Source organism: Parambassis ranga, chromosome 12 (genome assembly GCF_900634625.1).
Source record: "Parambassis ranga chromosome 12, fParRan2.1, whole genome shotgun sequence".
Classification (NCBI taxonomy): domain Eukaryota; kingdom Metazoa; phylum Chordata; class Actinopteri; family Ambassidae; genus Parambassis; species Parambassis ranga.
In genome coordinates, this window is record NC_041032.1 from 15,604,813 (window position 1) to 15,628,102 (window position 23,290).

General features: G+C 48.9%; 1 protein-coding gene across 1 annotated transcript; it reads right to left on the reverse strand.

The window, feature by feature from the left end:
• Nucleotides 1-902: 902 nt before the first annotated feature.
• pitpnm2 (phosphatidylinositol transfer protein, membrane-associated 2) lies at nt 903-15,175 on the reverse strand. Its single transcript, XM_028417785.1, has 25 exons — nt 15,098-15,175; nt 10,874-11,088; nt 10,660-10,781; nt 10,045-10,278; nt 7,960-8,298; nt 7,771-7,866; nt 7,311-7,415; nt 7,118-7,182; nt 6,693-6,783; nt 6,459-6,612; nt 6,182-6,371; nt 5,990-6,109; nt 5,680-5,891; nt 5,427-5,602; nt 5,046-5,216; nt 4,818-4,958; nt 4,444-4,605; nt 3,648-3,796; nt 3,348-3,464; nt 2,863-2,979; nt 2,637-2,785; nt 2,402-2,551; nt 2,145-2,328; nt 1,936-2,064; nt 903-1,810 (listed from the first exon to the last, which is right to left on the reverse strand). The coding sequence occupies exons 1-25, from the start codon at nt 15,173-15,175 to the stop codon at nt 1,442-1,444; spliced, it is 4,035 nt and encodes a 1,344-aa protein (XP_028273586.1). The 3' UTR covers nt 903-1,441.
• Between the last annotated feature and the right edge of the window lie 8,115 nt (nt 15,176-23,290).

Consider the following 23,290-nt stretch of genomic DNA (forward strand, 5'->3'; position numbering starts at 1 on the left):
CCGACAACCTGAAGAACCCGCAGACGTCGACTTTGTGCACATTGATTGTGTTTTTGGATCAGAGATGTGAGGTGGCTTCTTCTTCTTCTTCTATGAAAACACACAGTTCAGTAGACAGAAGCAGCTGTTTGCTCTGAGAAGTAAAGGAGAGGACAGTCCCCACCCCCCCTCCCCACGTCCTCTCTCCCCACCAAAGAGGATAAACCCAGTCTGTTAAAACATTCGGGCTGAATCACTTCAGTCCATTTGGTACCAATAATCAGGTCTCTGTGGACGTCCGGCCCCCGGTCTCAGTCTCAGACACTGGTCCGTCCTGTATGAGCTTAAAGAGCAACAAGCAGCCAGAGGGAGGGGCGTCTCCCAGCAGCAGCAGCACATGTGGGAAACGGCTCCACCAGCAGGTGGATCAGAGGTATTGCAAGCAGATGACTATATAAAGGGATCGTTGCTGTGGACTGTACAGAGTTCTTTGTTGCTGCATGCCCTGTTGATCTGCTTCCTGCTCCCCCGGCGGGGTTAAGTCTGGTGGGACATTAAGGCCTTGGATGGCCCAGAGGCCACACTGAAAGGGAAAATACTACAGAGTCTGACACCAAGAGGAGCAACCCGCTAACAACACAAAGAGTCTCAGAGATGAGCACGACTAAGACAAGAAGTTTCCTCTTAAAGGATCAGTTCAGCCCAATATTCTTTCTCCTAGAGAGCAGCAGTGTGTTTTTTTGGGCTAAACTTAACGTTAGCATCTCATTGGTTGTTTATTAGAACTAGCTAACACCCCTTTATGATGTTTTCATGCTATGCTTCTACAGTACAATCACTGTGCTGACCCTAAATGTCATCGTTTGTAGTCCCAATTAGCCACTTGTTAGCATTTAGCCTTTTCTAAACAATCATCGGTGGGGTTTACACTGACTTCAGGATGATTGAGACTCATTTCCAGGTTTTAGGGTTCCTGCGGTTCCATTCTGGGACAGTTTTGGTTTGGAAACATTTGGATGAACTGACCCTTCACATCTTTTCTCCAGTCTTTGCGTCATGAGGGTTTTTTTTGTACTTATTGCCCGTCGTCAGTAAACAAACTGGGCCTGTGAGTTTGTGGATGAATCTAGCTCTGCGGTTAGTCCTGAGCTCATGACTGTGGATGCTTAGACAGTGAAGTAGCGGGGGAGGCGGTCCCGTAACACGAGGTTAGTTTAAGGCTTACAACATGTCATTTAATCCTTCCTTGTCAGTTTGAAGGGGAGCTGTGTCCTGTAAAAAGTGTTTCTGTAAAAGAGTCATGCTACAGAGCTGTTCTGTTCTCCCTGGGCCTGATCAGTCCACTCCCTCTTTGTTCCTCTATCCTAATCTCTAACCTACAAACTCTTCTATCGTAGTCCAGTCCAGAGATCATGGTGGCTCAGGCCAGGTCATTTAACACCACAGCCTTGTTTTCTGAACCTTACTTGGGGCCGAGCAACCCTCCGCTGCCCTCCTTGGTGCTCCCGGTGCGCCCCCAGCACCCCGCCGCTATGCTCATGCTCCTTTGAGTCGCCGCTCCGATGCACCGCTCCCGCTCCCCCTCGCACTGGCTCAGCGTGCGCTCAGTCCGGCCCGGCTGGATGGGGGAGCTGGACCCTGAGCCCCCAGGCTGTTGGGAGGAGATGGTGCGAAAGATGTGGTTGCGCTTGCGCAGGAAGTCTCCTCCGGCGGCACCCAGGCCGAAGCTGCCCTTGCGGAGGACCATGCGGGTGCTGGCAGACTTGGCAGGGCGGGACCTCTGGTTGTACTCCAGCTGGGAGAGGTGGGAGGCGTAGCCATCCGAGATGAACTGGAAGAGATGAGAGAACATTTGTGGATGAGACTCAGTATTAACTGCAGGTTGTTAGGCGACAGGAACATCGTGCCGGGATGACCAGGAGATCCTCCACAGGCCACATGGTCTACACTCCATACCTGACACTGATGCTGCATTTTCTTGGTGGGCCTCCCCACTATATAGATGTGAGACGGAGGCAGGCCGATAGACGAGTAAACAGAGATGTCCTTGTTGGAGCCGTAGGCGGCAAAGATCCTCATGTGGGCCTAAACACAGAGAGACAGGGGGAGGGGTCAGCCTTTGCTGGGATTTTCTGGTGTTAGCACTGCCTCAGACTCACACTGACCTCGCCGATGAGGGTTTTGAGGAAGTTGGCCTTGTGTCGCAGCGGGTCGTGGACCAGCCCGTCACAGAAGGAGACGACGCCATGAGGGAAGTTGTGCTGAGAGAGCCAGGCGACCACGCGCTGCTTCTGCATGTCGGGACGGCCCGTTACGTACACGATCATATAGCCCAGGTCCTGCCAGTACCTGCACAGGAAGAGGACGTCATCAGAAAACGGTTTTATTTACGTCTACATGAGTGTTCTGGCCAAGTCCTGACCTCACGACGTCCACAGCTCCAGCTCGGACCTTTGGGTCGCTCCCCATTATGGACACGCTGGCAGCAAACGACCCGTCAATACTGAAGACGACAAACTCTGTCCCTCGTGGGACGATGGTCAAATAGCTGTCTGCAGATGTGTGGTCACCCCTGTCAGAGGAAAACACAGCTGATTATGAAAAGGACATTAACAACCACTTCCTGTTTTTATTGTAGAGTCAAATCTCCAACACACCGGACCACCATTTTGACCGGATACACCCCGATGCCGAGCCGCCGGCTCTCAGGGATCACATACGAGACGCGCCCGCTGCTGTTAGTGAGCTCCGTGCTGAAGTGCACCCACTCTCCAGAGGGCGGCTGCGTCATGATGTGGATGTCGATCTGCAGGACAAAAACACCTTTTAACCACCACACTTTTTTTTTTATAGGACGCAGCTTGTCACAGCGCCACAGTCTACCTTCTCTCCGGTGAGGGTCACCATGTCCAGAGGGCCGTACATGAAACGTCCCATCACCGCCTGCACGCCGTCCTCCGTGAACACGGCGTCATTCACGCGGTGGTTAGCGGTCACATTCTGAGAAGAAAACAGGAAGTCAGTTCATTTAAAAGGAGGCATTTATCTCTGAGTTTGTTGCCCTGGGTCACGCCTGTCAGGCAAAAACTTTTAAATATGAAGAAGTCTTACAGATGGTGTTGATTTTTATCAGTTCAGCACACGTTTTTGTTCATAAATAACCTAAAAATCAGTAGCATGTCGATAAAGATTCTCAGTCATTTTATTCAGGTTAAAGAACGGCGACTGGACTTGTAGGGTTTTGATGTAGCTGCTTGGAGGAGCAGTGACACGTCTTCAAGAAAACTCCTACAAACATATACAAACTGCAGCTTATAAACATGAAATCTGTCTGTGTGGTGGAAAAGCTCCAAAAACAGACACCTTACCCGGATTTTAACGTGAGTCCTCTTGCGGAGCCACTTCTCTCTGGGTTTGGACGGCGTGAACTCGGACACTTCTTTACCGTCCAGCTCCAAAATACTGGAGTTCTCGTGTCGCATGACCTACAGCAGCACAACACAAACCGTTTCTTAAAGACGTCTTATCCTGTGTTTGGCAACCCTGGTTTAGCACGCTATCATGCTAGCGTAAAATCAGCTGAAGCTTTTTCTAATTCATCCTGATGTTAAATATTTTAGCCTCACGGTGGCTGCTACAGAAAAACAAAGGGATCTCAACCGGCATACCTGTCTGAGGAGGAAGGACACCACGTCTGTAGACTCCCAGTAGGAGGCGTGGAAGAGGTGAGGCAGGGCCACGGTGGGAAACGCTGTCAGCGCGTCAGGGCAGTACAGAGCGTAGTCCATCCTCTTACTGCCCCACCACCGAGAGGCGACTGCAGCAAAGAAACCAGACGCACAGTCAGCACGCTGCAGCGTTCATTCAGTCCTTAAAGACACGAAGGAAGTCCAAAGAAGAGCGAAGACTAAAAGGCTCTAGTGGAGTAAAACAAGTCTGAAACACACTCTGCTCAGCAGAAACACTAAAGGTAGCCATGGAACGGAGCTCAGGAGAAGTCACACGAGAAGGAGCTCAAATGTGACGAGGGGAGGAAGGACAGACCACAGGGAGTCAGGACGGATCCTAGCATCCATCCCTGGTGTCCTCTTACTACAACTCCCAGGGTACCTTGCTCTATGTTCTTCAGCACCCGGGGTGATGGGGGCACTGAGCTGATGTCAGAGGTGAAATCAGTGATGTCAGAGCTAACGTCCGAGCTGAGCTCAGACTCCAGCCCGTTGGTTCTTGGGAACACACGACGGACTTTCCTGAGCGACCGACGGGATGGAGTCCGAGAGGCGAGTCTATTGTAGGGCAGAGCCAGCTGGGACAGCAGCCTGCTCCTTTTAGCGTGGCTGCCCTCACATGTGTGTGCTGAGGGGGGTGGGGGTGGGTGTGTGGAGGAGGAAATGACATCATCAACATATAAAACCATCAGCTTCCTCTAGAACAGAACGTGGCTCGGACAGGGGGTCAGCTTACTCGTGGCGATGTTGGAGGCGGTGTAAGAGTCGGCTAAGCCCGACACCTGGCTGGCGATGCTAGCCTCACTCGCTCTGCGGTTGCAACGGAGATGAGGGACCCCCGGCGATGGGGAGGAGGGACACTGGGCGTCGACGTGGATGTGTGAGTGAAGAGCTTCAGCTGTGGAGACAGAAGAGAGTCGTTTGACTTTCTGAGCTGCCAGAAACAAGCAACACATGACTTCAAGATGATGTTAGAAACACTAATGGCCCCTTTTAACAATGCTCAGGAGAACATTTGGTTCTCATGCTCATTAGCTTAGCCTGACTGTGTCTGTTTGCTCTTTAGCACACATGCTTTATAATGCACTTTGTGAGTAGAATGATACACACTGTCTGTGTGCAGCTGCGGGGTGTGGCAGTTGAGGATGGGCACAGGGATGCAGGTTTCGTTGATGGTGTTCTCCAGGAAGCGGTGGGACGCTGCGCTGCCAGACTCCATCAGAAGCTGGGGGTTACTCTGCACGGTGTCAGCTACGGAGCCACAGGAGAGACAGAAGCTCACCCGCATGAAGATAAAAAAAGTTACACAGTGAATGAAATGTCTCACCCAGGACTCACCCAAAAGAGCCGAGTGTCCGTCACCCAGAGGAAAGCGCTGATAGCGGGGGACGCTAAAGGGAGGCAGCAGGTGGAACCTTTTGTCCAGGAGAGGCTCCATGCGGGAGGCCGAGGGGTCGGCTGGATGGAAGAGGTTGTAAACCTGCTGGCAGGCTGGACGCAGAGCCGACACTGGAGCAGAAAAGCACAAAGAACGACAGCTGCAGGTCAGTGACCGCTTTCCTCCTCAGAGGACGCAGAGTGAGCTCATCTATCACGTCTTTCAGCTCAGAAACCGGACCTCTAACCTCTGACACCTGCTTCCCAGCAGCTCACAGGAAAACACTCCACAAATAACCACTTCCTGCTTCAACAACAAAGCACAGAAATGATCCTCCTCACCATCTAAGGAGGGCACCACCGTCTTCCTCAGTGCCAGCACCAACCCAAGGGGGGAGCCGAACAGGAAGAAGTCCGTCACCTCGAATTCGAACTTTCCAAGCGAGCCTCCCTCCAGCATGGTGCTGTTACTGGAGCGCCGTGAGCCGGGCTCGCCGTGGAGAACGCTGGAGTGAAGACTGCTCAGAAACAAAAGTCAGGTTAAACTCTGGAGTCTCTGCAGTTTGTGCTGCACGTCTTCAGGTCTTCGTCTCACCTGGACAGGAAGGCTTGGTGGTGCTTAATGGTGTCCAGCTCGTAGGTGGAGGAGTCGCTGCGCTTGCGTGGAAGCTGTTTCTTGGGGTCGTCAGGGCCCGAGCTGCGCGGGATGTCGATGTTGCTGCGGCTCAGATGGCGGCTTCCCTCGAGGGAAGGCGAGGACGGAGAGATGCTGTTTATGACTATACCAGGGGACAGAAGGTCTGCGTCCTGAGATGAGAGACACAGGCAGAGAGGGTAGTTTAGACATCTAAAGGTGTGGTTCAACATGCAGGGACGACTTGTCTATGATGGGTGGAGGTTAACACCTGGACGCTGATGGTGCTGCCTCGCCTGCTGCTGTTCTGGCTCTCTGACACCGTCACCGAGCTGCTGCACAGAGCGTCGAAGCCCAGGATGCCTCCGACACAGTCCCCGATCACACACACCTGCAACGAGCACAGCATGAAGTCACACCCATGCAGAGGCGCCTCCTCCACCTGCAGGGTCCACACACTGACCTGCCCGTTAAAGGACGCTCCCTCCAACGACCTGATGAAGTCGCCGTACACCTGATTGGCTCGAAGGATGACGGTTGCCACGGCGTCTTGGTACTGCGGCGCGGAGGTGGCGAGCAGAGGCAGAGCAGCCAGCGGGATGTGGTCCTGACTGCTGGACAGACAGCTCTCGTCGTAGCTGTAGGGACTCAGACTGCAGAGCAGAGACGAGGGTTTTACCTCCACACACAGCAGGCTTTACATGCGTCACAGCCGGGTAATAAAACGATGCTTCACTCACTTGGACACCAGTGAGAACGCGTCAACACACACAGCAGGACAGGGGACCATCCGGATGGCGATGCGGCCCAGAGATGCAGGGTAATGGACCCTCATCACGGTCTCAAAGGCCCCGCTGAGCGTGTTCAGATCGCCCTGCTTGTTGTTCTGCTCACCTGCAGATAAATAAAACACACACAGTGTGAGCTGTGGCTTCCATGATAACGTTATAGGATGAGGACTGTTGCTGCTGTACCAGAACCAGTGTCCAGGATGTTGCCTCCATGCAGGACCAGGATGAGGACATGGATCTTGGATGGCTGTAGACACTGCTGGGCCGAGCAGTCCTGCAGACAGAGAGCAGGGAGCAAAACAGTCCATATAAAAACAAAGAATGGACGACATATCCTTCTATCGTCGGTGCACTGCCGTCCGTCATGCTCTGCAGGAAGGTTTTATTTCTCTTTAAACCCTGACAGACTGACAGTTCTGTCCGACACAGACTCCAGGACGTGCAGAACTCAAAGCTCAGCTGATGAGTTTAATTCCAGCCGAGCAGCAGATCCTGACGCCGCCAGTGTCAGGATGACTGACAGCTACATTAGGAGGAGGAGTGCCATCTACAAGCAATTTAATTAGTGTAAGAGAGACAGGAACGAAATGAGAAAACGGCGAGTGTACCTCCATCTGCGTCTCCTCGCTGCTGATGATGGTGTACTCGCCGCCCGACTCCTGGTACAGAGTCTCTGTGGAAACAGAAGACATCCAGCCGGTTTTTATTATGTTTAAATGAGACAGTGCAGCACTTTCAGACCGTGGATTGTGTACGGACATGCCACCAGGGGGCGCCGCAGAAGCACCACCGCTCACCCACCTTGTGCTTCGTCCGCTTCTATGGTCTCGATCTTGTCCATCAGATCGTTGGAGCTCCACTTGGTGATTTCTTTGGAAAATATCTCCTCGTTATCAGAGAAGTCTTCTGCAACACACACACACACACAGACGAACACACACACACAGACGAACACACACACACACACACACACACACAGACGAACACACACACACACACACACACACACACACACAGATGAACACAACAGCGTGAGGATTTTTACCCATCATGCAACATCATCGCAAGTTATTTCATTTTAAGTTATGTAACTTGCAGCATTAAGCCAGGTTGTGTTGCTGTTGCCATTTATCCAACAGTTTCACAGTGTAGGAGCCTTAAAAACCATCATTTAATAAATTATCCCCAAAAGTCAATTATTCCAGAAAATCTTTAAGCTAGCTCGGTTAGCTTTTAGCTTAAACATATGACATCACTTTACCGTGAGCGTCAAAGAACTCATCGTCTGTGCTGTCCTCTGAGTCCCGGGCGATGCTCTGCATCCTCCACTCTGAAATGCTCTGGTGAGACGGACTCCCTGCACACACACACACACACGCACACACACAGGGTGTGATCACATGTGCCTCTTTTTAATTAAACCACATTCTGCATCAGAAGAGCAGCTGACCTCCTCTCTTTGACGACCTGTTGGAGGATCTTGAGGACGTCGACCACTGCTTGGTGAGCTCTCCTCGTGTCTCCAGCGAGTCTCCCAGCTTCCCCGCGTCTCCCTCTGTCTCTGCGGGCGTGCCCCCGGTCTCTGCTCCCTGCTCCTGGTCCTGGCCGGCGGAGGAGCCGTTGGTCTCGGCGCCGCCCTCCTCGCTGACGCTGTACTGGGCCATCTTCTTGGCCAAAGCCAGCTGCGTCTCCAGCTCCAGCAGCCGGATGTCCTCGATGGTCAGGCCGTACCACTCGTCCTGCCAGCACCAGGCCTGCCGGTGGGCTCGGACCATCACTTTACGCAGGCCTGCAGGAGGGCCGGCATGGAATCATTAAAATGATTAATCAGAGACATGAATCAGAAGTGGATTAAAAATACATGGTTATAGTTTCGCTCTGAGTTTAAAGGCTGCAGGTTCATTTCATCACTGAGGTTACAGAGAATAAAAAATGTCATTAAACTTATTAAAAAATACAGAAACTTTAAAACTGAAATGTAGGTTTTGAGATTAAGGGTCGTTTTTTCACATCAGGAACACTTTTACTGAGGTTTTTAATGACTCTTCTGACTGTTTTCAGTTTTTATTGCACTAATTTCAACTTATTCTCTAACAAAAAACTTTAATCTGCTTTATGTATCCTCATTTCTCTAGAGACGGTTAGATAATGTTATAAGGATGCTATTATTATTATTAAATGTTAAGATTTAATATTTATTTTCTCAGTATAAATCCCTGACTTATAGGATTTATTTCTAACTTTTTAACAGTTTTGTGTGATTGTCCCCAACTCATTTTTCAACTATTCATGCCACATTATTGATTTAAAATCTCAGTATTTATTCTTTATTGATTATTCACAGTTTGCTTTTTATTTATTAGGTTCTTTAGCTTCCTGTTCCCGGCTAAATAAGCTTAAAAAAAACATCCATATTTTAAAAGTATCAGTCTAACATTTAGACTTTTTTTGAAGGAAACAAACGTGTGAATAACTCGTTGATAAGAGCGCTGGCTGTGCAGGCGCTGGTTCCTCTGACCGCACAATTCTAATTAATTCATCCTTGAGCTGAAGTGACCAGTGGAAGAAATTCCCCGCAGTCATTCCTGAAATATCGAGTTCACAAGAAAGCAGCGGACAGACGACGCTCAGAGAAAAAAAAATGGCCTCCAGCGGCGGCTGTCGGAGCACGGAGACGTCAACAGACTGAAGCTGTGATTCTGTAAACAAAACCATCTGATCTGACTGACTCGATTTCAATCAGCTTCCTCCACCAGCTGCTTATAAAACCCTTAAGCCATCATTATTGAATAATCAATAAAAACCTGCCATAAAAAGACAATGAGATAAAAGTTATTATATTTATATTTGACAGGTGACGTCAGTGTAAAAAGCAGAGCTGAGGCTCGTCAGCGAGGAGAGGTGGACTCTGTGGTTAAAGATGTGCCGATTAGCCCACCGAGCGTGAACGCCATGAAGACGGAGCAGCTGCTGCTTCATTAGGCTGCGAGTAAACGGCGTGAGGCGGCGAGCTGAGCGAACAAACAGCCTCAGATCACAGCAATGAAACAGAAAGAGCCCGACGGTGGCAGGAAATTAATCCAGTCCGCTGTGTTATCTCAGAGCGCCAGGCGCTGCCAGGTAGCAGCGTGCCTCCCGTCTCCCACTCTTCCTCACCCGTTCTCTCCCCCTGACAGGAGCTTTATTTAATCAGCGGCTAATCATTAAGAATGATCACAACTTATCTAAAATGTAATTTTTTCAGGAGTTTATTTCCAGATTATGTGAATTATTGCAGATGTTTGCAGACTTCTCAGATTTCCCAGATATTTGTGGGATTATACCTATTTTTTCTCATTTTATTTGGACCCTTACTGTGCATAGTTTATTGATAAACTGTAACTTTTAGCAGTTAATTTTTACTACTATTATCAAATTCCTAGAGCTGCTCTTGGTCTTCATCAGGTCAATCCTAATTTCTCAGGATTACGTCATGACTTTTGAAGGTGTACTGTAAACGCTGCCCTCAGATTAGCACACGGCCTCTTGTACGTACCCACGTCGTGTATGAAGCGCTCGATCTTGGACTGCATGCCCCAGTATCTGAACTCCACTTTGCAGAGCTTGTAGGCACACATGACGGCTCTCTGACCCAGGTTCTGGTTGATCTCCTCGATCCAGTCCTCGGACAGAGGACCCCGCCTGGTTTTGGTTGACTGGTACAGCTTGGGATCTTCTTCCACCAGGTATTCATGAGGAGCGATGTAGTCGTTCACGATGTCTATGGGGTCTGAGAGAGGGACAGGAGTGTAATGAAATGCTGAGCTGAGGCAGCTGTGAGCAGCAGGTATGGAGAGGACAGACCTAACAACGTCCTCTCTGCACACCTGCCTCCAGAGAAGTCTGTGTGTGTCCTTTTATGTAATCACTCCCTGCAGGGATCATGTCTGGAGCCGGCTGCACATTTTTCCTGCACCCCGGTGAATTTTAGTATGCAGAGGCTCAGCACAGGCTCTTACACTCTAAAGCCTGTGTCCCTCTGCATCACACTGTCTGCATTTTCACAGAGTGAATTCAATTCCACAGCCTGCTTATGAGGATGTGACGGCCGGCCGGCGGCTCCCACAGGCACAGTGGAGGAGTGATGGTGTGTGCAGGATGATAAACTCACCGACGGTCCTCTGTCTTTTCTCCGCAGAGGAGAGATTGAAGACGTCCCCTTGATTACCAGTGTCTGGTTTATAATACGTCTCGATGTCTATAGAGAACTTCTCTACAAACGGACAGGTGTAGCTGAGAAAGGAGCAGAAACAGGAGTTTGATTAATAAACATCATGAAAAAGAAATAAAAACATCGTTTTTGATGAGTCCAGCGTTGGCCTCACCGGGTTCGTGTATAGGGGTAAGCGTTCCAGGACTCCTCCTCCACTCGTAGTGCAGCTTGAGGCAGGATGGCACAGAACCAGGACGGGATGTGTTTGCCGATGTGATAGACCTTGTGGGTGTACTGACCCGAGCCGCCTGGGCCGTCCTCGTAAGGCTTGTTCTCCAGGATTTCCACGCCGCTGCCCTCACCACAGCTCTCCTCTCGGCTCTTTTTCTGCAGAAAAGGCGGTCAATGTATCGATTTCAAATGCTAAGCCTCGGCCTGTGAAGGCATGCCTTGGGTCTATGAAGGCAGCCCTTGATGCACAAAGACCATGTCCGTGGTCCTAAAAGGTCTCCAGTCTACGTAGGCAATGTCTCCGGTCTTCAAAGACAACACATCAGTCTGCGAAGGCCATGTCTCTGGTACATTGGCAGTGCCCTTGGTCTATGAAGGCCATGCTTTGGCTTTACAAAGGCCACATCACAATCTGTCTGTGGTCTACAAGGGTCCCCCCCCTGCTTCTGGCTTATGAAGGCCACTACTCCTGTCTACATGGGCAGTGCCTCCAGCCTACAAATGCCATGGCTGTGGTCTATGAAGACCCACACTCAAGTCCACTATGGCCACAGCTCAGTAGAATGCATCACCTGAAGGATGCAGCCCCCTGACCCTCAAGTCCAGGTGGCCTGTGTGTGTGTCCAGTTCTTACTGGAGTCCAACTAAACCAACAGGAGGACAGAAGGCTGGACAACAAAAACATAAGAACAACAGCAGTACCTACAACAAATTCTAATTTGGGCTAGTTATTCTCGGAGCTGCGTCTGTTGCAGGCTTTGGTTCTGGTTAATGAGCAGCTTCTCTCTTCACATCCTGAGGTGAGAAAAACGAGGTTAAAAACAGCATCAAGCCCTCAGCCCTGCGCCCCCGACTAACATCATCCCATCCCCCGTTCTGTAGTCTAACTTCCCATTAAAGCCCCGCGACCCTTACACAGCACTCCCATCTCTCACTCCGATGTCATCTGACATCACAGAAGCGATGAGGTGGGAAGACAAAAAAAAAACAAATCAGCAGACGTCAAGAAATGTCGAGTTTAAATCTAAAAGTGCTCCTCATGGAGTTTTTTTAAGGTGCTGGCTGTTTAGCGCCCTCATGTGGTTGCTGTTGCTGAGTCTGAACTGATGATTGAAAAACTATTTGATTGCTCCTGTTGTAATGTGCTGTAGGTCAAAGAAAAGCACTGCATGAATACAAATCCTCATGATCATCATTAACAGTGATTGAGGTGTTCGGGGTCAAGAATGAGAGCTCAGGCTGAACATCGCGCTCCTCTCTCTCTCTCTCTCTCCTGAAGACATTTGGGAGACGATATCAGTAATGAAGGTCAGAGGAGGCAAACAGCTGGAAAATTGCTGTAATCTAGCAGGTAATGTAATTTAGGTGAGGAGCTAAGGGCCCTAAATTACCTTCCTCGTATCTGCCTGCCTTTCTGAGAAGAGAGGATCTGTGTTAATAACACACATATCTCAGAGCGAAGAGCTACAGAGTCGGAGGCAGAGCATCACCTCAGGGAGGTTAGTGGAGCTTTATGAGTGGAGGTGAATCAGCGAGCTGTTACTTGGGACTTAGGATGAGCTGGTCGCCACCAGGAAAACAGCAGCAGTGGGTGAAGTTTAAGGCGAAAGAGATACCATCGTAACCACAGCAGTGAAGAAAATGGCGGTGAAACTTGTTGCAGATGGTGGAAATGAATGTCTGCTCGTACTACCTCGGCCAAATATGTTGTTTTCTATGAGACACTGGCAAACAATCCATTCTGATTAGCTCCCACTCAGTGAGCTGCTTCCATCAAAAGCTATCACATGTGTCTATGTTAGCATGCTATCACTGTTTACTTGCTAAATGGCAATGCAGAGAAGAACAACTGGCTGTTAAACACATCAGCAGTGGTGGTACTCACGCACCAAATATATCTTATTGATTTCCATTGCAAAGGATCTGAACAGGTTAAAGAGCCTCGGACAATCTGTGGAGTGGAAGAGGAGCGTTTGAATAGTTAACAGGCGAAAGAAAGATGAGGAGAAGCAGCGACAGAAAACAGAGCCCATGTCCAATTTGAGGAGTGCTGCTAGCTCTGCTGGACACTCTGGACCACGGCTGCTGAATCGTAATGGGCCCGGGCTTTGCTGAGGGTCTCATTTCTGCCAGGCTGAGGTGTCCCTGAATAATTTATGTGACACCACCAAGGTTAGCATAAACCAGGGGTACATAACTCCCCTCCTCAAGCCTTCCGGAGCAACAGTAGAGCCTCATGCATCAAACACTATTGCTGGCTGCTCGCAGGCTCCATCCAATGTCTGCAGCTTTTTTTTTTAATCTCCTGCTTTTAGCTGGAAGAAGAAAGCTCTTGTTTCATAATGGCAGGCGGCTGGAACAACACAACAATATGACAGAAGCTCAAACCTGTTTAAACATAACACATCTACAGCCATCTGCCCACCTCTGTCTGTTAAACTAGGTGTCTCCACGGACCGACATGCTGGCTGCGGCCACACTCAGCTTCAAAAGGCTCCTTAGGAAACCTATTGGTGAGCTCACTTGAAGGTTTGTCCACCTTTATTTACAGTCTATGAGGCAAACTGTTCATTTCAAGGCTGAGAAATTAAGGCAACACAAAAAAACTGCAGTTCCTTCAGTGGCCACTTGGAGGTGGATACAAAAGTGAGTCTATCCCCACAGACCTCCATGTTAATTAGCTTTGATGCTAACCTAGCATGCTAAAGTAAGCAGGAGAGTGTGTTTGCATCAATGTGTGTAGAAATGTAATATTATATTTTTAATTTAATCACTCTGAGCACTAGTTTCAGCGGCGGATTGATCCGTATTTGTAGCCGTAGTGATCAGTCAGAGCTGCAGGAGGTATGCATTTGGTGTGTGTGTGTGTGTGTGTGTAAACTACACCGTGTGTTCATGTAAATGAAGCTACAGGGTGACTCACTGACGTGTTTTTTTGGACGTAAAGCCTCCACCCCCCCCCCGGAAAAAAGAGACGTACGGGGTGTCCACACTAACGCGTCCTCCCTCTGATGCTGTAACTGCATTAAGCATAAGCTCCATATAAACAGACAAACAGAGACTAACACACACACACGCTGTTGTCATGGTAATGTCGGCTGCACCATCATGTCTCTTTCTCACCACAAACAAAAATGATGGCAGCTGCTGCCACGCTGCAGCTGATGTCACTGGTTGTCATGGCAACTGGCACCCAGCTGTGACGCTGATCAGGAGGAGGGGTTCCAGCAGTGTGTGTGTGTGTGTGTGTGTGTGTGATCTCTCCTGTACATTTGTCCACATGCACTGAATAACAGCAGTCAGACATTCTGACTTCAAAGATGGACGCCGTCAGTAACACGTTTCCTGCATTTATTCTCCAATTAAATCTTCATTTTGAAGACTGTGTGAGCACACAATGATAAAAGGAAACACAAACCACGGCATATGGAGCACCATCTGCTCCGCAGCGCTGCACCGTGACCCTCGCACCATGTTTTCCTCTTGTTCCGGTACAGTACGACACGACACCTTAAACTCCTGACCTCCTGACAGCTTCACACACAAACCTGAACCCCAACCACAAAATACACACTCGAGCAGATCAAGAGCCTGAATAAAGCCTAAAGTTTAGGACACAGACACAAACACTGACCGTCAACAAAAGGTGGAAAAATATCAGATTTGAGAAGATGCAAAAATGTTATTTGTAAAGTGCTTGTTGGTGCTTTTATTTTGAAGGCACCAGGCCATGTGGTCACACCAGGTGAATGTGTACCTGTGTGGGTGTGCATGTAAACGACCAGCAGGCACAGATGGTGGTGATGATGATGCTCCGTTTCTTTAGACGTATTTATCCTCACCTTTTAATTTATGACCAGATTAAATTAAATTAAATTAAGGAGGCTGCATCAAAGACTTCTGAAGATGGCAGTTGTTATATCACACAGTGCCCAGGTGGACACACACATTATATTACATTATTAAATCAAGCACTCAGGAAGTCCCTGAGTTTATGAACCCTGAGACCTGAGTACACCCAGGTCAGTCAACAGGAGGATTTATTTAGCTTTAAATAAGGTTTAATGGCTGAACACAGAACACAGTGTGTGTGTGTGTGTGTGAGTGTGAGCCGTGGACACTGACATGAATCTGGTGCATTGTGTTTGCTGATGGATCCACTCACCTGGATCATGTAGAGCTGAGCGATGCGGTACTCCTCCACGCTCATCGGCATGGGGATACGATACTCCTTGATCAGCATGGTTGTGCTTGAATGTAGCAGATTCCCTGTGTGTGTGTGTGTGTGTGTGTGTCCAGAAGCAATGTCAGAGGCGTCGACGCTTCCTCCCGGCCGGCCTTGCTACCCGAGCAGCATGTTCAAACAGCGAGGCTGAGACGCACCATCACTCACACCTGACAGAGGAAAGAAAACAGACTTTCAGCGAGGAGGAGTTACAGCGTGTTTGTCTCAAGGCTTAAACCCCCACACCTCCCCCCATCAACACACACAAGCCAACACATCCTGTGTGTGTCCTCTGGCCAGCCCTCCTGCAGATCTATTACAAGGTAATCCACTGACCCAGCAACAGCCTGAAAATCCCCCAGCAACCTAAATCCCAACAACTCCGTCTACACACCCAAGAAGCAGCCAAGTTGTGGTCGATGTGGACTTCAACTCCCACAAAGCTCTGCTGTGGAGGTGCTTTTATTTTCCAGAGCTTCTGCACATTTCAAAAAAAATATTATTATACAAATTTATTTTATTTATTTGTTAAATGCTTTGTTGGGTGCACAAAATAAGCTCATTAATAAATGGAGTCTTCTAGCCAAATATCCAGTGCATAGAAGCTGGTAACGAAAAACCATAAAAGCATGGGCTTAGCTTAGCTTAGCTTAGCTTAGCTTAGCTTAGCTTAGCTTCCAGATCTTCCAGGACTTTTTTATAGTTTTAGGTTTTTAAGGCATCTGTTCCGCCATCTTTTCTCCCACCACTGACAGCCACCTGCTGCAGCGTAAACCAGTCACGTCCTGAGGAGGAGTCACATGACACTGACCGCTTAATCTGTAAACAGATGATGGAGAACTGTAAATCTGATACGTCTTAACATGAGCGGGGAAGGAGCTGCCGCCGAATGGGAAGTGTGTGTGTGTGTGTGTGTGTGTGTGTGTGTGTCCATCTGTGCAGGCTGTGCATGTTTGGTTGAGCTGCTGCATCAGATGGACTGCAGAGGTCAGAAAGTACAGTGTGACAGTAAAGACTCTTCAGCTTTTGATTCACACACCATTTTATTCCACATGAAACGAATCAGCCTCTGATTCTGCAGCTCGTCCTGTCAGTTATTGCAGGCTCACTGTTTCCTGTCAAGGACTTTACCGTTTGAATTGATTCTTAGATCTCAAGAAAAAAATAGTCACCACATAGTGAACATAACGGGGAGTTCAGCGGCTTAAAGAGCCTGATCAGTTGGGGCGTCAGGCCGTCAAACAAAATGCAAAAAACAGAGATGAAGTCTGCACATCTGAGTTGCTGGAATCAACAAATATAACTGATAAACTGAGACACAAAACCTACGCAGCTGTGTATAGAGACAAAAGCAAAGATCAACAACATGACCACAAAGAGGCAAAAAAGATTAGGAAAGGACACAATAAGAGAGGGAAGAGACACACAACAACCAGAAGAGACACACAACAACCAGAAGAGACACACAACAACCAGAAGAGACACACAACAACCAGAAGAGACACAACAACCAGAAGAGACACAACAACCAAAAGAGACACAACAACCAGAAGAGATACAACAACCAGAAGAGACACAACAACCAGAAGAGACACACAACAACCAGAAGAGACACACAACAACCAGAAGAGACCCACAACAACCAGAAGAGACACAGAAGAGACACACAACAACCAGAAGAGACACAACAACCAGAAGAGACACAACAACCAGAAGAGACACAACAACCAGAAGAGACACACAACAACCAGAAGAGACACAACAACCAGAAGAGACACACAACAACCAGAAGAGACACAGAAGAGACACACAACAACCAGAAGAGACACAACAACCAGAAGCAAGCATCAGGATGAATATTTAGATGTGATGCTCTCTGGAGGCTGTGATGTCCACCCTGATTTACTGCGGGTGTGTAATCATAACAGAAGGAGGGGGGGGGGGATCCTACAAGGAAACAAGCCCTTGACCCTCAGAAGAACTGCTACATACATGCAGACCCTGAGAAACCACCAGACGGGATCAGACGAAGCCTGACGGAGAACTCCACGTCACCGACAGACCTCATGTTTTTTATATATTTCACATTCACCATCGGCTCACAGAGCGGTGAGTCAGCACATCACACACGGCGGCCGCTGAAGGAGATGAACTGACAGCAGAGCGGTCAGGTGATCAGTCAGCAGAAAATAAAGTCATCTGGGATCAGACATCACTGCGGCGCCGTACATGAACCACTCACTTAAACCGGAACTTGGGACTAATAAAGTATTTGTGATTCTGTTTTCAGGGACCTGCTTCTTTCTAGTGGGAGGTGGAGACTAAAAACATTGGACGTAGATGCATCAGGTGATCACATGTCCCTTCAACTTGTTTCTGCTGCCACAGTGTCCCTGCAGCTGCATGAAGTCCGACCTCAGTGATGTTTCCACCTCACTGCGGCGCAGAGCCCGTCTTATTTTATGATCACTCTGAGCTCCATCAGTTAAATGGATTACAGAGAGCAGGATGTGGTGGGGTGGTGCTCCTGGAAACTGTCCATCCACCCACCACAGCTTAACGGTTGCTTTTTCTGTGCCGTGAAGACATTGTTTTGCTTCATTATTAACTCCTTGGAGGCTGCAACTCCACTTTCGGTCTCCTCCACCTCCTGAGTGAAACATTCATCAGCTGTCCTAAAACATCTGCAGGTTCTCAGACATGTTTTCTTTGTTTTCTGTGTGTGTCACACTTGGAAATCCATCCATACAGAAGATTAGTGTGACAGTCATGTTTAATTAAAGGAAATCAAAGCTACTTTAGATAAGAGCCAGAGGCCACGTCTGATGCAGCAGCAGAGATATGACTCCGTCCTCCGGCGGTTGGAGGAGCCACGCTGCGCTGACAGGACCCCCTGACGGGATTGTGTCTGTGTCTGTGTGTCTGTGGTCACACCTCACATGGATTTAAAAACACACCTCATCCTTACGTGTGCCGCCTGCTTCCACACAGCGAGTGCGATGTTTCATGAAGCCCACACAGCACCAAGAGCTCTTTAAACTGTAAAAAAAAAAAAAAAGACCACCGCCTGCTCCAACCAGCTGCATCTCATCACCGCCCAGGCATGACGAGCCTGCTCACTGCAAGTTCTGTAGGTATATTTCACCAATTCTGCAACACGAAGCCATTTTTTTTAATTAAGAGGAAACACCTGCAACAATCTTTTCAATCTGCAAAATATTTTCACCTAGAAGGTGGGAAATCTGTCTGAGGACCACCTGACGGCTCGAAGACGCCGCACAGACACATTTACAACACTCGGTGAGCCACACACATAAATTCCTCATGTCAAACTGTCGTCTCTTCTCATCCACGGAGAAGATCAGAGCCACCTGCAGCTCCTCGCCCTGATCAAACGCTGAGAGTGATGGAGCGCTGCAGCATCGTACAGGCGTGCATGTGAGGAGGAATCAGATGTTTACCTCGTATCTTATCCAGCTGATCCGCTGTGCTCAGGGGCCATTGCAGATTCCAATCCCAGAGAGACTCCCAGCCCCGGCAGCCCTCCACCCCATCCCTCCGTCTGCAGTCAGCCAATCCACACGGCGGCCTCCGCCTCTGATCAGGAAGCAGCTTCTTAAATCCTGACACAGAATCCTGAAATAAGAGAAGCTATTGATCCTCTCTCTCTCTCTCCTTCTCCTACTTCTTCTTCTTCCTCCACCATCCACCTCTCGTTCCCTTCTGCCTTTTCCTCCCTTCCGCTGTCTCCACCTCTCTGTACTGAGGAAGCTCTGTTACCACGGAGACGCATGAGGCTGAAGCCTGATTGGTGGGGTTTGTTGTGATGCAGCGGCCCGGCCGTGCAGCCCACCAGATTGATTGCCTTTTTCAGAGAGCATCATTGTGTAACACGCAGCCAGAAGAGTGCAGACATGCAGGAACTCATTCCTAAAATATATAAAAATCAATGGAATGTACGGAGGACAAGGAGCGTCAAAACTGCCATCATCATTATTAAGAAATGAACAAATTTTAATATAAAAACACACACTGATCCCGGTTATTTGTTAAGATATAGATTTGAGAAAAAAATTATTTTATATGAAAAATGCTTTGTCCATTAAAAGCTGATTATAAATGACATGTTCGATGGATTCATAAATGATCCCACAGGAGGATGATTATGTGATCATGCATCTGTTCGCAGGGCGTCGTGACCGTCCTGTCTGTCCCGCTGTGTGTTTTGTCCACAGAATGTGAATGAGGCCGCAGAGCACAGAGTGAGCACAGGTACTTCCAACAGAGCCAGGAAAATTACACACTTCACAGCAGCCAACTGTTCCACACGGCCACTCAGCGACGCCACTCACAGCACAGGTACTCCTCCTCAGGCAGAAGATTTTCCATCCATACAGTCTGAAAATGACTGACAGATACACATAGACGCACGACAGCCTTCAGCTAGCCAGCTTAGCTTAGCATAAGGACTGAAAAGAGCAGGCTGAAGATGTAGGATTATATCAAGCAGCAATCTTCCCTCAAAGGGAAGCGCAAAAACTGCAGTTCCTTCAGTGGCCACATGAGGGCAGCTGTGAAAAGTGAGTCGGTCCCCAGTGACTACAGCAGAAAAAAACATGTTTACAGCCACCTAAACACCACAACTCCACTTACGATCAACTTCTTTGCCCATACATGGATTGACCAGGACTTAGGTAGAGCCAAAAACTGCAGTTCCTTCAGTGGCCACATGAGGGCAGCTTTGAAAATCCAGTGACCTCCATGTTAACATGGTCAACACTACAGCAGAAAAAAACATGTTTCTCCACTTACGACCAACTTCCTTGCCCATATGTGGATCAACCTGAGACTTAGGCAGTTCCCAGAGTGGCCACTTGAGGGTGTCTCTGTAATATAAGTCAATCCAAGTGTACTCCAAAACCCTTACATTGACATCACGGAGGCTCCGTCTCTTTATTTACATTCTGTTTTCTACAGAACAAGACAATTGAAAGGCGCCCTCTAGTGATCAAGTCAATTAATACATGCTGCATAATGGAGTATTTAAAGGGCAACTAGGTAAAACTTTCCATTCCTTTGCCAGGAAACATAAGAATTCCTGGAAAATATTCATGTTTAGCTCTTTTTAGGAAACTGCTGCAGGACGCCGACGTCATTCCATTCATCATTTTTGTCTTAAAGCGGATACTTTCAATCTGTAGCTACACTTCTGTAATTAAAGGACGTGTAATAAGGCCTCGGTATTCCTCCGAGGTATTTCTGGGAATGTTAAGCTCTCTCTGACTCTCAGACACGAGCTGAGTGAGTGCTGCTAGCCGGAGGATAAACTCCATGACTCACACGTCTGTTCTTTCTAAACGTCTCTTTAATTACATCCAGCCGACGCGTCTCTCTAGGTTTCAGGTTAAAAATATCCCACCTGCAGCCAGACATGTTCTGTGGACGATTGTGCGGCTGAGCACCAGAGGAGGACGAATCTGAAGACATTTACACCACAGCAAGCCTCCGCCTGCATCGCTCAGCTCAGCTCGGAGGGTCACGGCTCTCAGCCTCTTGTTTTATCTGCACATTGTCAGAGTGGAGTGACTTGTTGACGGACACTCCGCCCCGCCGTCCTTATCTGAGCATCAGCAGAGCACCCGCTAACAGAATCAAGCCCCGCTCTCCAAACACCAGGCACGAACATCTGCTGCCAGCATCGCGGCCGTTAATGTGAGATCCTGTCAAACATATCTCTGCTGATGAAGACGCTGCTGTTACTCATCAGACAGATGACAAAGACAGGCTGCAGGTCTCTGTCCACACACTGACGCCATGTGTGTGATGCCAGCTGCCAGCGGACCACCGCATTTAAGTTATTTACTATATAACAGCTTTTCTGCCGATTAGGAGGTGTGAAGGATTCTGCTACAACAGCCCACACAATGCTGATGTCCCGGCCTCGGCTACATACGGCGTTGCTAATGTTTCACACATTTCAGCAAATATTTGAGCTTGACGTGTTTCCAGGGGACCCTAAAAAGTGATGCACCAGGCTGGGACAGGGTGTCCTTTCATCTTAAACATGTGCTGAAATTCAAAATCCTGATTATCAGCAGGGTCCGGTCCGCCACTTTATGTCTGTCCCCTGGAAACGTGACCACTCATCCATTATCTGTTCTGCCTGCACCCCATCATGAGCTTCAGCCAATCAGAACAAAGAGGAATATGTCAATGAAGGCCCTACCAGGTCATTTCTCATTCAAAAGCTTGGAGCTTCACCTACATGTGGGTCACCAAAACATGTAGAAGTGATAAACCTGGTTGGGAGGAGCAGCACAGAACTCTACAAGTCCAGCTGATCTGCTTCAAGCTCTTCAGTGACCAGAAGAGGAAACACAACAAGCAGCTGAGGAACTCTGAAAACTAGAGCGCTAGCAGCAGTTAGCATCTCTGTAAAGGTGTACTGAACACAAACACTGTGAGCCATCCAGCAAACTCTTTGGTCAGATGGAAAACCAGCAGGAGTGCATGTGTGTGTCAGTTGTGTGTCAGTTGCAGCTCTGAGTTGTGTAAATCTGCCCCTCTTTCCTCCGCTGTGCTCGTTCTGGTGGGAACCGTTTGAACTGCAGATGTGAGATGTTGTCACTGACCTGCAGTTCATCTCCGGCGGCGGCGGCCTTTCCACTCGTCTTCCTGTGAATGACCAGCAGCTGAGAAGAGCCTGAACGAGGAGCGCACACACACACAAAAAGAAGTGAAAAGTCAGAATGTCCTCCCTCAGTCCAGAGTTTTGTTGTAACGAGGAGGATGTGCCAGAGAACTGTGGATATCTGAACAGGAAGTGTCCTCTCCTTGATGCTAATGTGATGATCTGATGCTGTCAAAACATCCCAACATGAAGAGAGGCGTGGGCAGCGAATGAGAGTGAGCGCGGCCTTGACGTGATGGCTGGGTGATGAGAGAGAGGACGGTCTATTTTTAGCTCAGGGATGGAGGGTGGGTGGGTGAGGGTGAGGGTGGGGGTGGGGGTGGGGGTGAGGCGGATGCAGGGAGCAGAGCGATGGGGCTGCACGCTGCACCCGAGCTGGAGTTTAGTTGTGACGCTTCTCAAACTGCTGCACTTTCCTGCGTTCTGGTAAATGATGGCGATGCATCACTGTCTGAGGGGGTCAGCTATTCACTTCTGTGTGTGTGTGTGTGTGTGTGTGTGTGTGTGTGTGTGTGTGTGTGTGTGTGTGTGTGTGTGTGTGTGTGATGTTCCGAGGCGAACAGCTGCAGATACAGTGTGGAGGCTCTGAGCCAAACACGTATTTAAGCTGTAAAAGCTTCATTTTCTGCCTTGTTGGGCTGATTGAGAGTTTGCTTCAGGCAGTCATGGTCCCCAGAGGATGACCCCTGCTGCCATTAATGGTCCTCAGCTTTCTTCTAGGACCACCCGCCCCACCGGTGACCCTGTGGAACAGGACACATGGGGGTTCAGAAAATGGATGGATGGATGTTCATGTCATGCGGAGGGTGAACCTTCCTCATGTTAATGACACAGTCAGGGTTCCCAGAGGATGGATCTTCTTCATTGTTGTCTCAGTCTCAGTTTATACCTGCAGAACACAGTGTAGTTGGGCCTGTGCACTGTAAGCCGGCAGGTCGTTGTCAGAGGACACGGTGAGATTACTTTTAACTAACAGAGACGCTCTGAGTGGGCTCAGCAGCGCTGAATATTTGATGAGGACACAACGCCTGGCTGCATGAGGACAAAGCCGCGGGACCGTTAATTAGACTGAGTGCTCCGTAAGCATGCCCAAACAAACAGGCCTCACAGGACCCGGGCGGTCCCTCAGACCAACGGGGGACGTCCCTCCAGCTGACGGACAGCGTGAGTCTGTACACGGCTAAAGGAAAGATCCAAACTATCATGTCCCACTGTCACAACGTCCAACAAGATAACAGAGACACAAATGACTACAAAGAGACACACAAATACCACAAAGGGACACAAAATGATGCAGGAAACCCTCCAGCAGATACACAAAGGAACCACCAAGTCGCACAACAACTGCCAGAATATGGAAGGTACATCATAAAGACACAAAATGATCACAGAGCTACACAACAGCTGCACCTCAGAGAGATGCACACTAACCACAGACACAC

Excerpts from the sequence above, each read along its gene's own strand:
- pitpnm2 (XM_028417785.1), bottom strand. The coding sequence starts at position 15,175 with ATGCTGATCAAGGAGTATCGTATCCCCATGCCGATGAGCGTGGAGGAG. Across the intron at positions 8,299-10,044 it reads GCGCTTCATACACGACGTGG|GCCTGCGTAAAGTGATGGTC; the intron begins GTACGTACAAGA and ends GCCCTCCTGCAG. Across the intron at positions 5,892-5,989 it reads GCAGCACCATCAGCGTCCAG|GACGCAGACCTTCTGTCCCC; the intron begins GTGTTAACCTCC and ends CTCTCATCTCAG.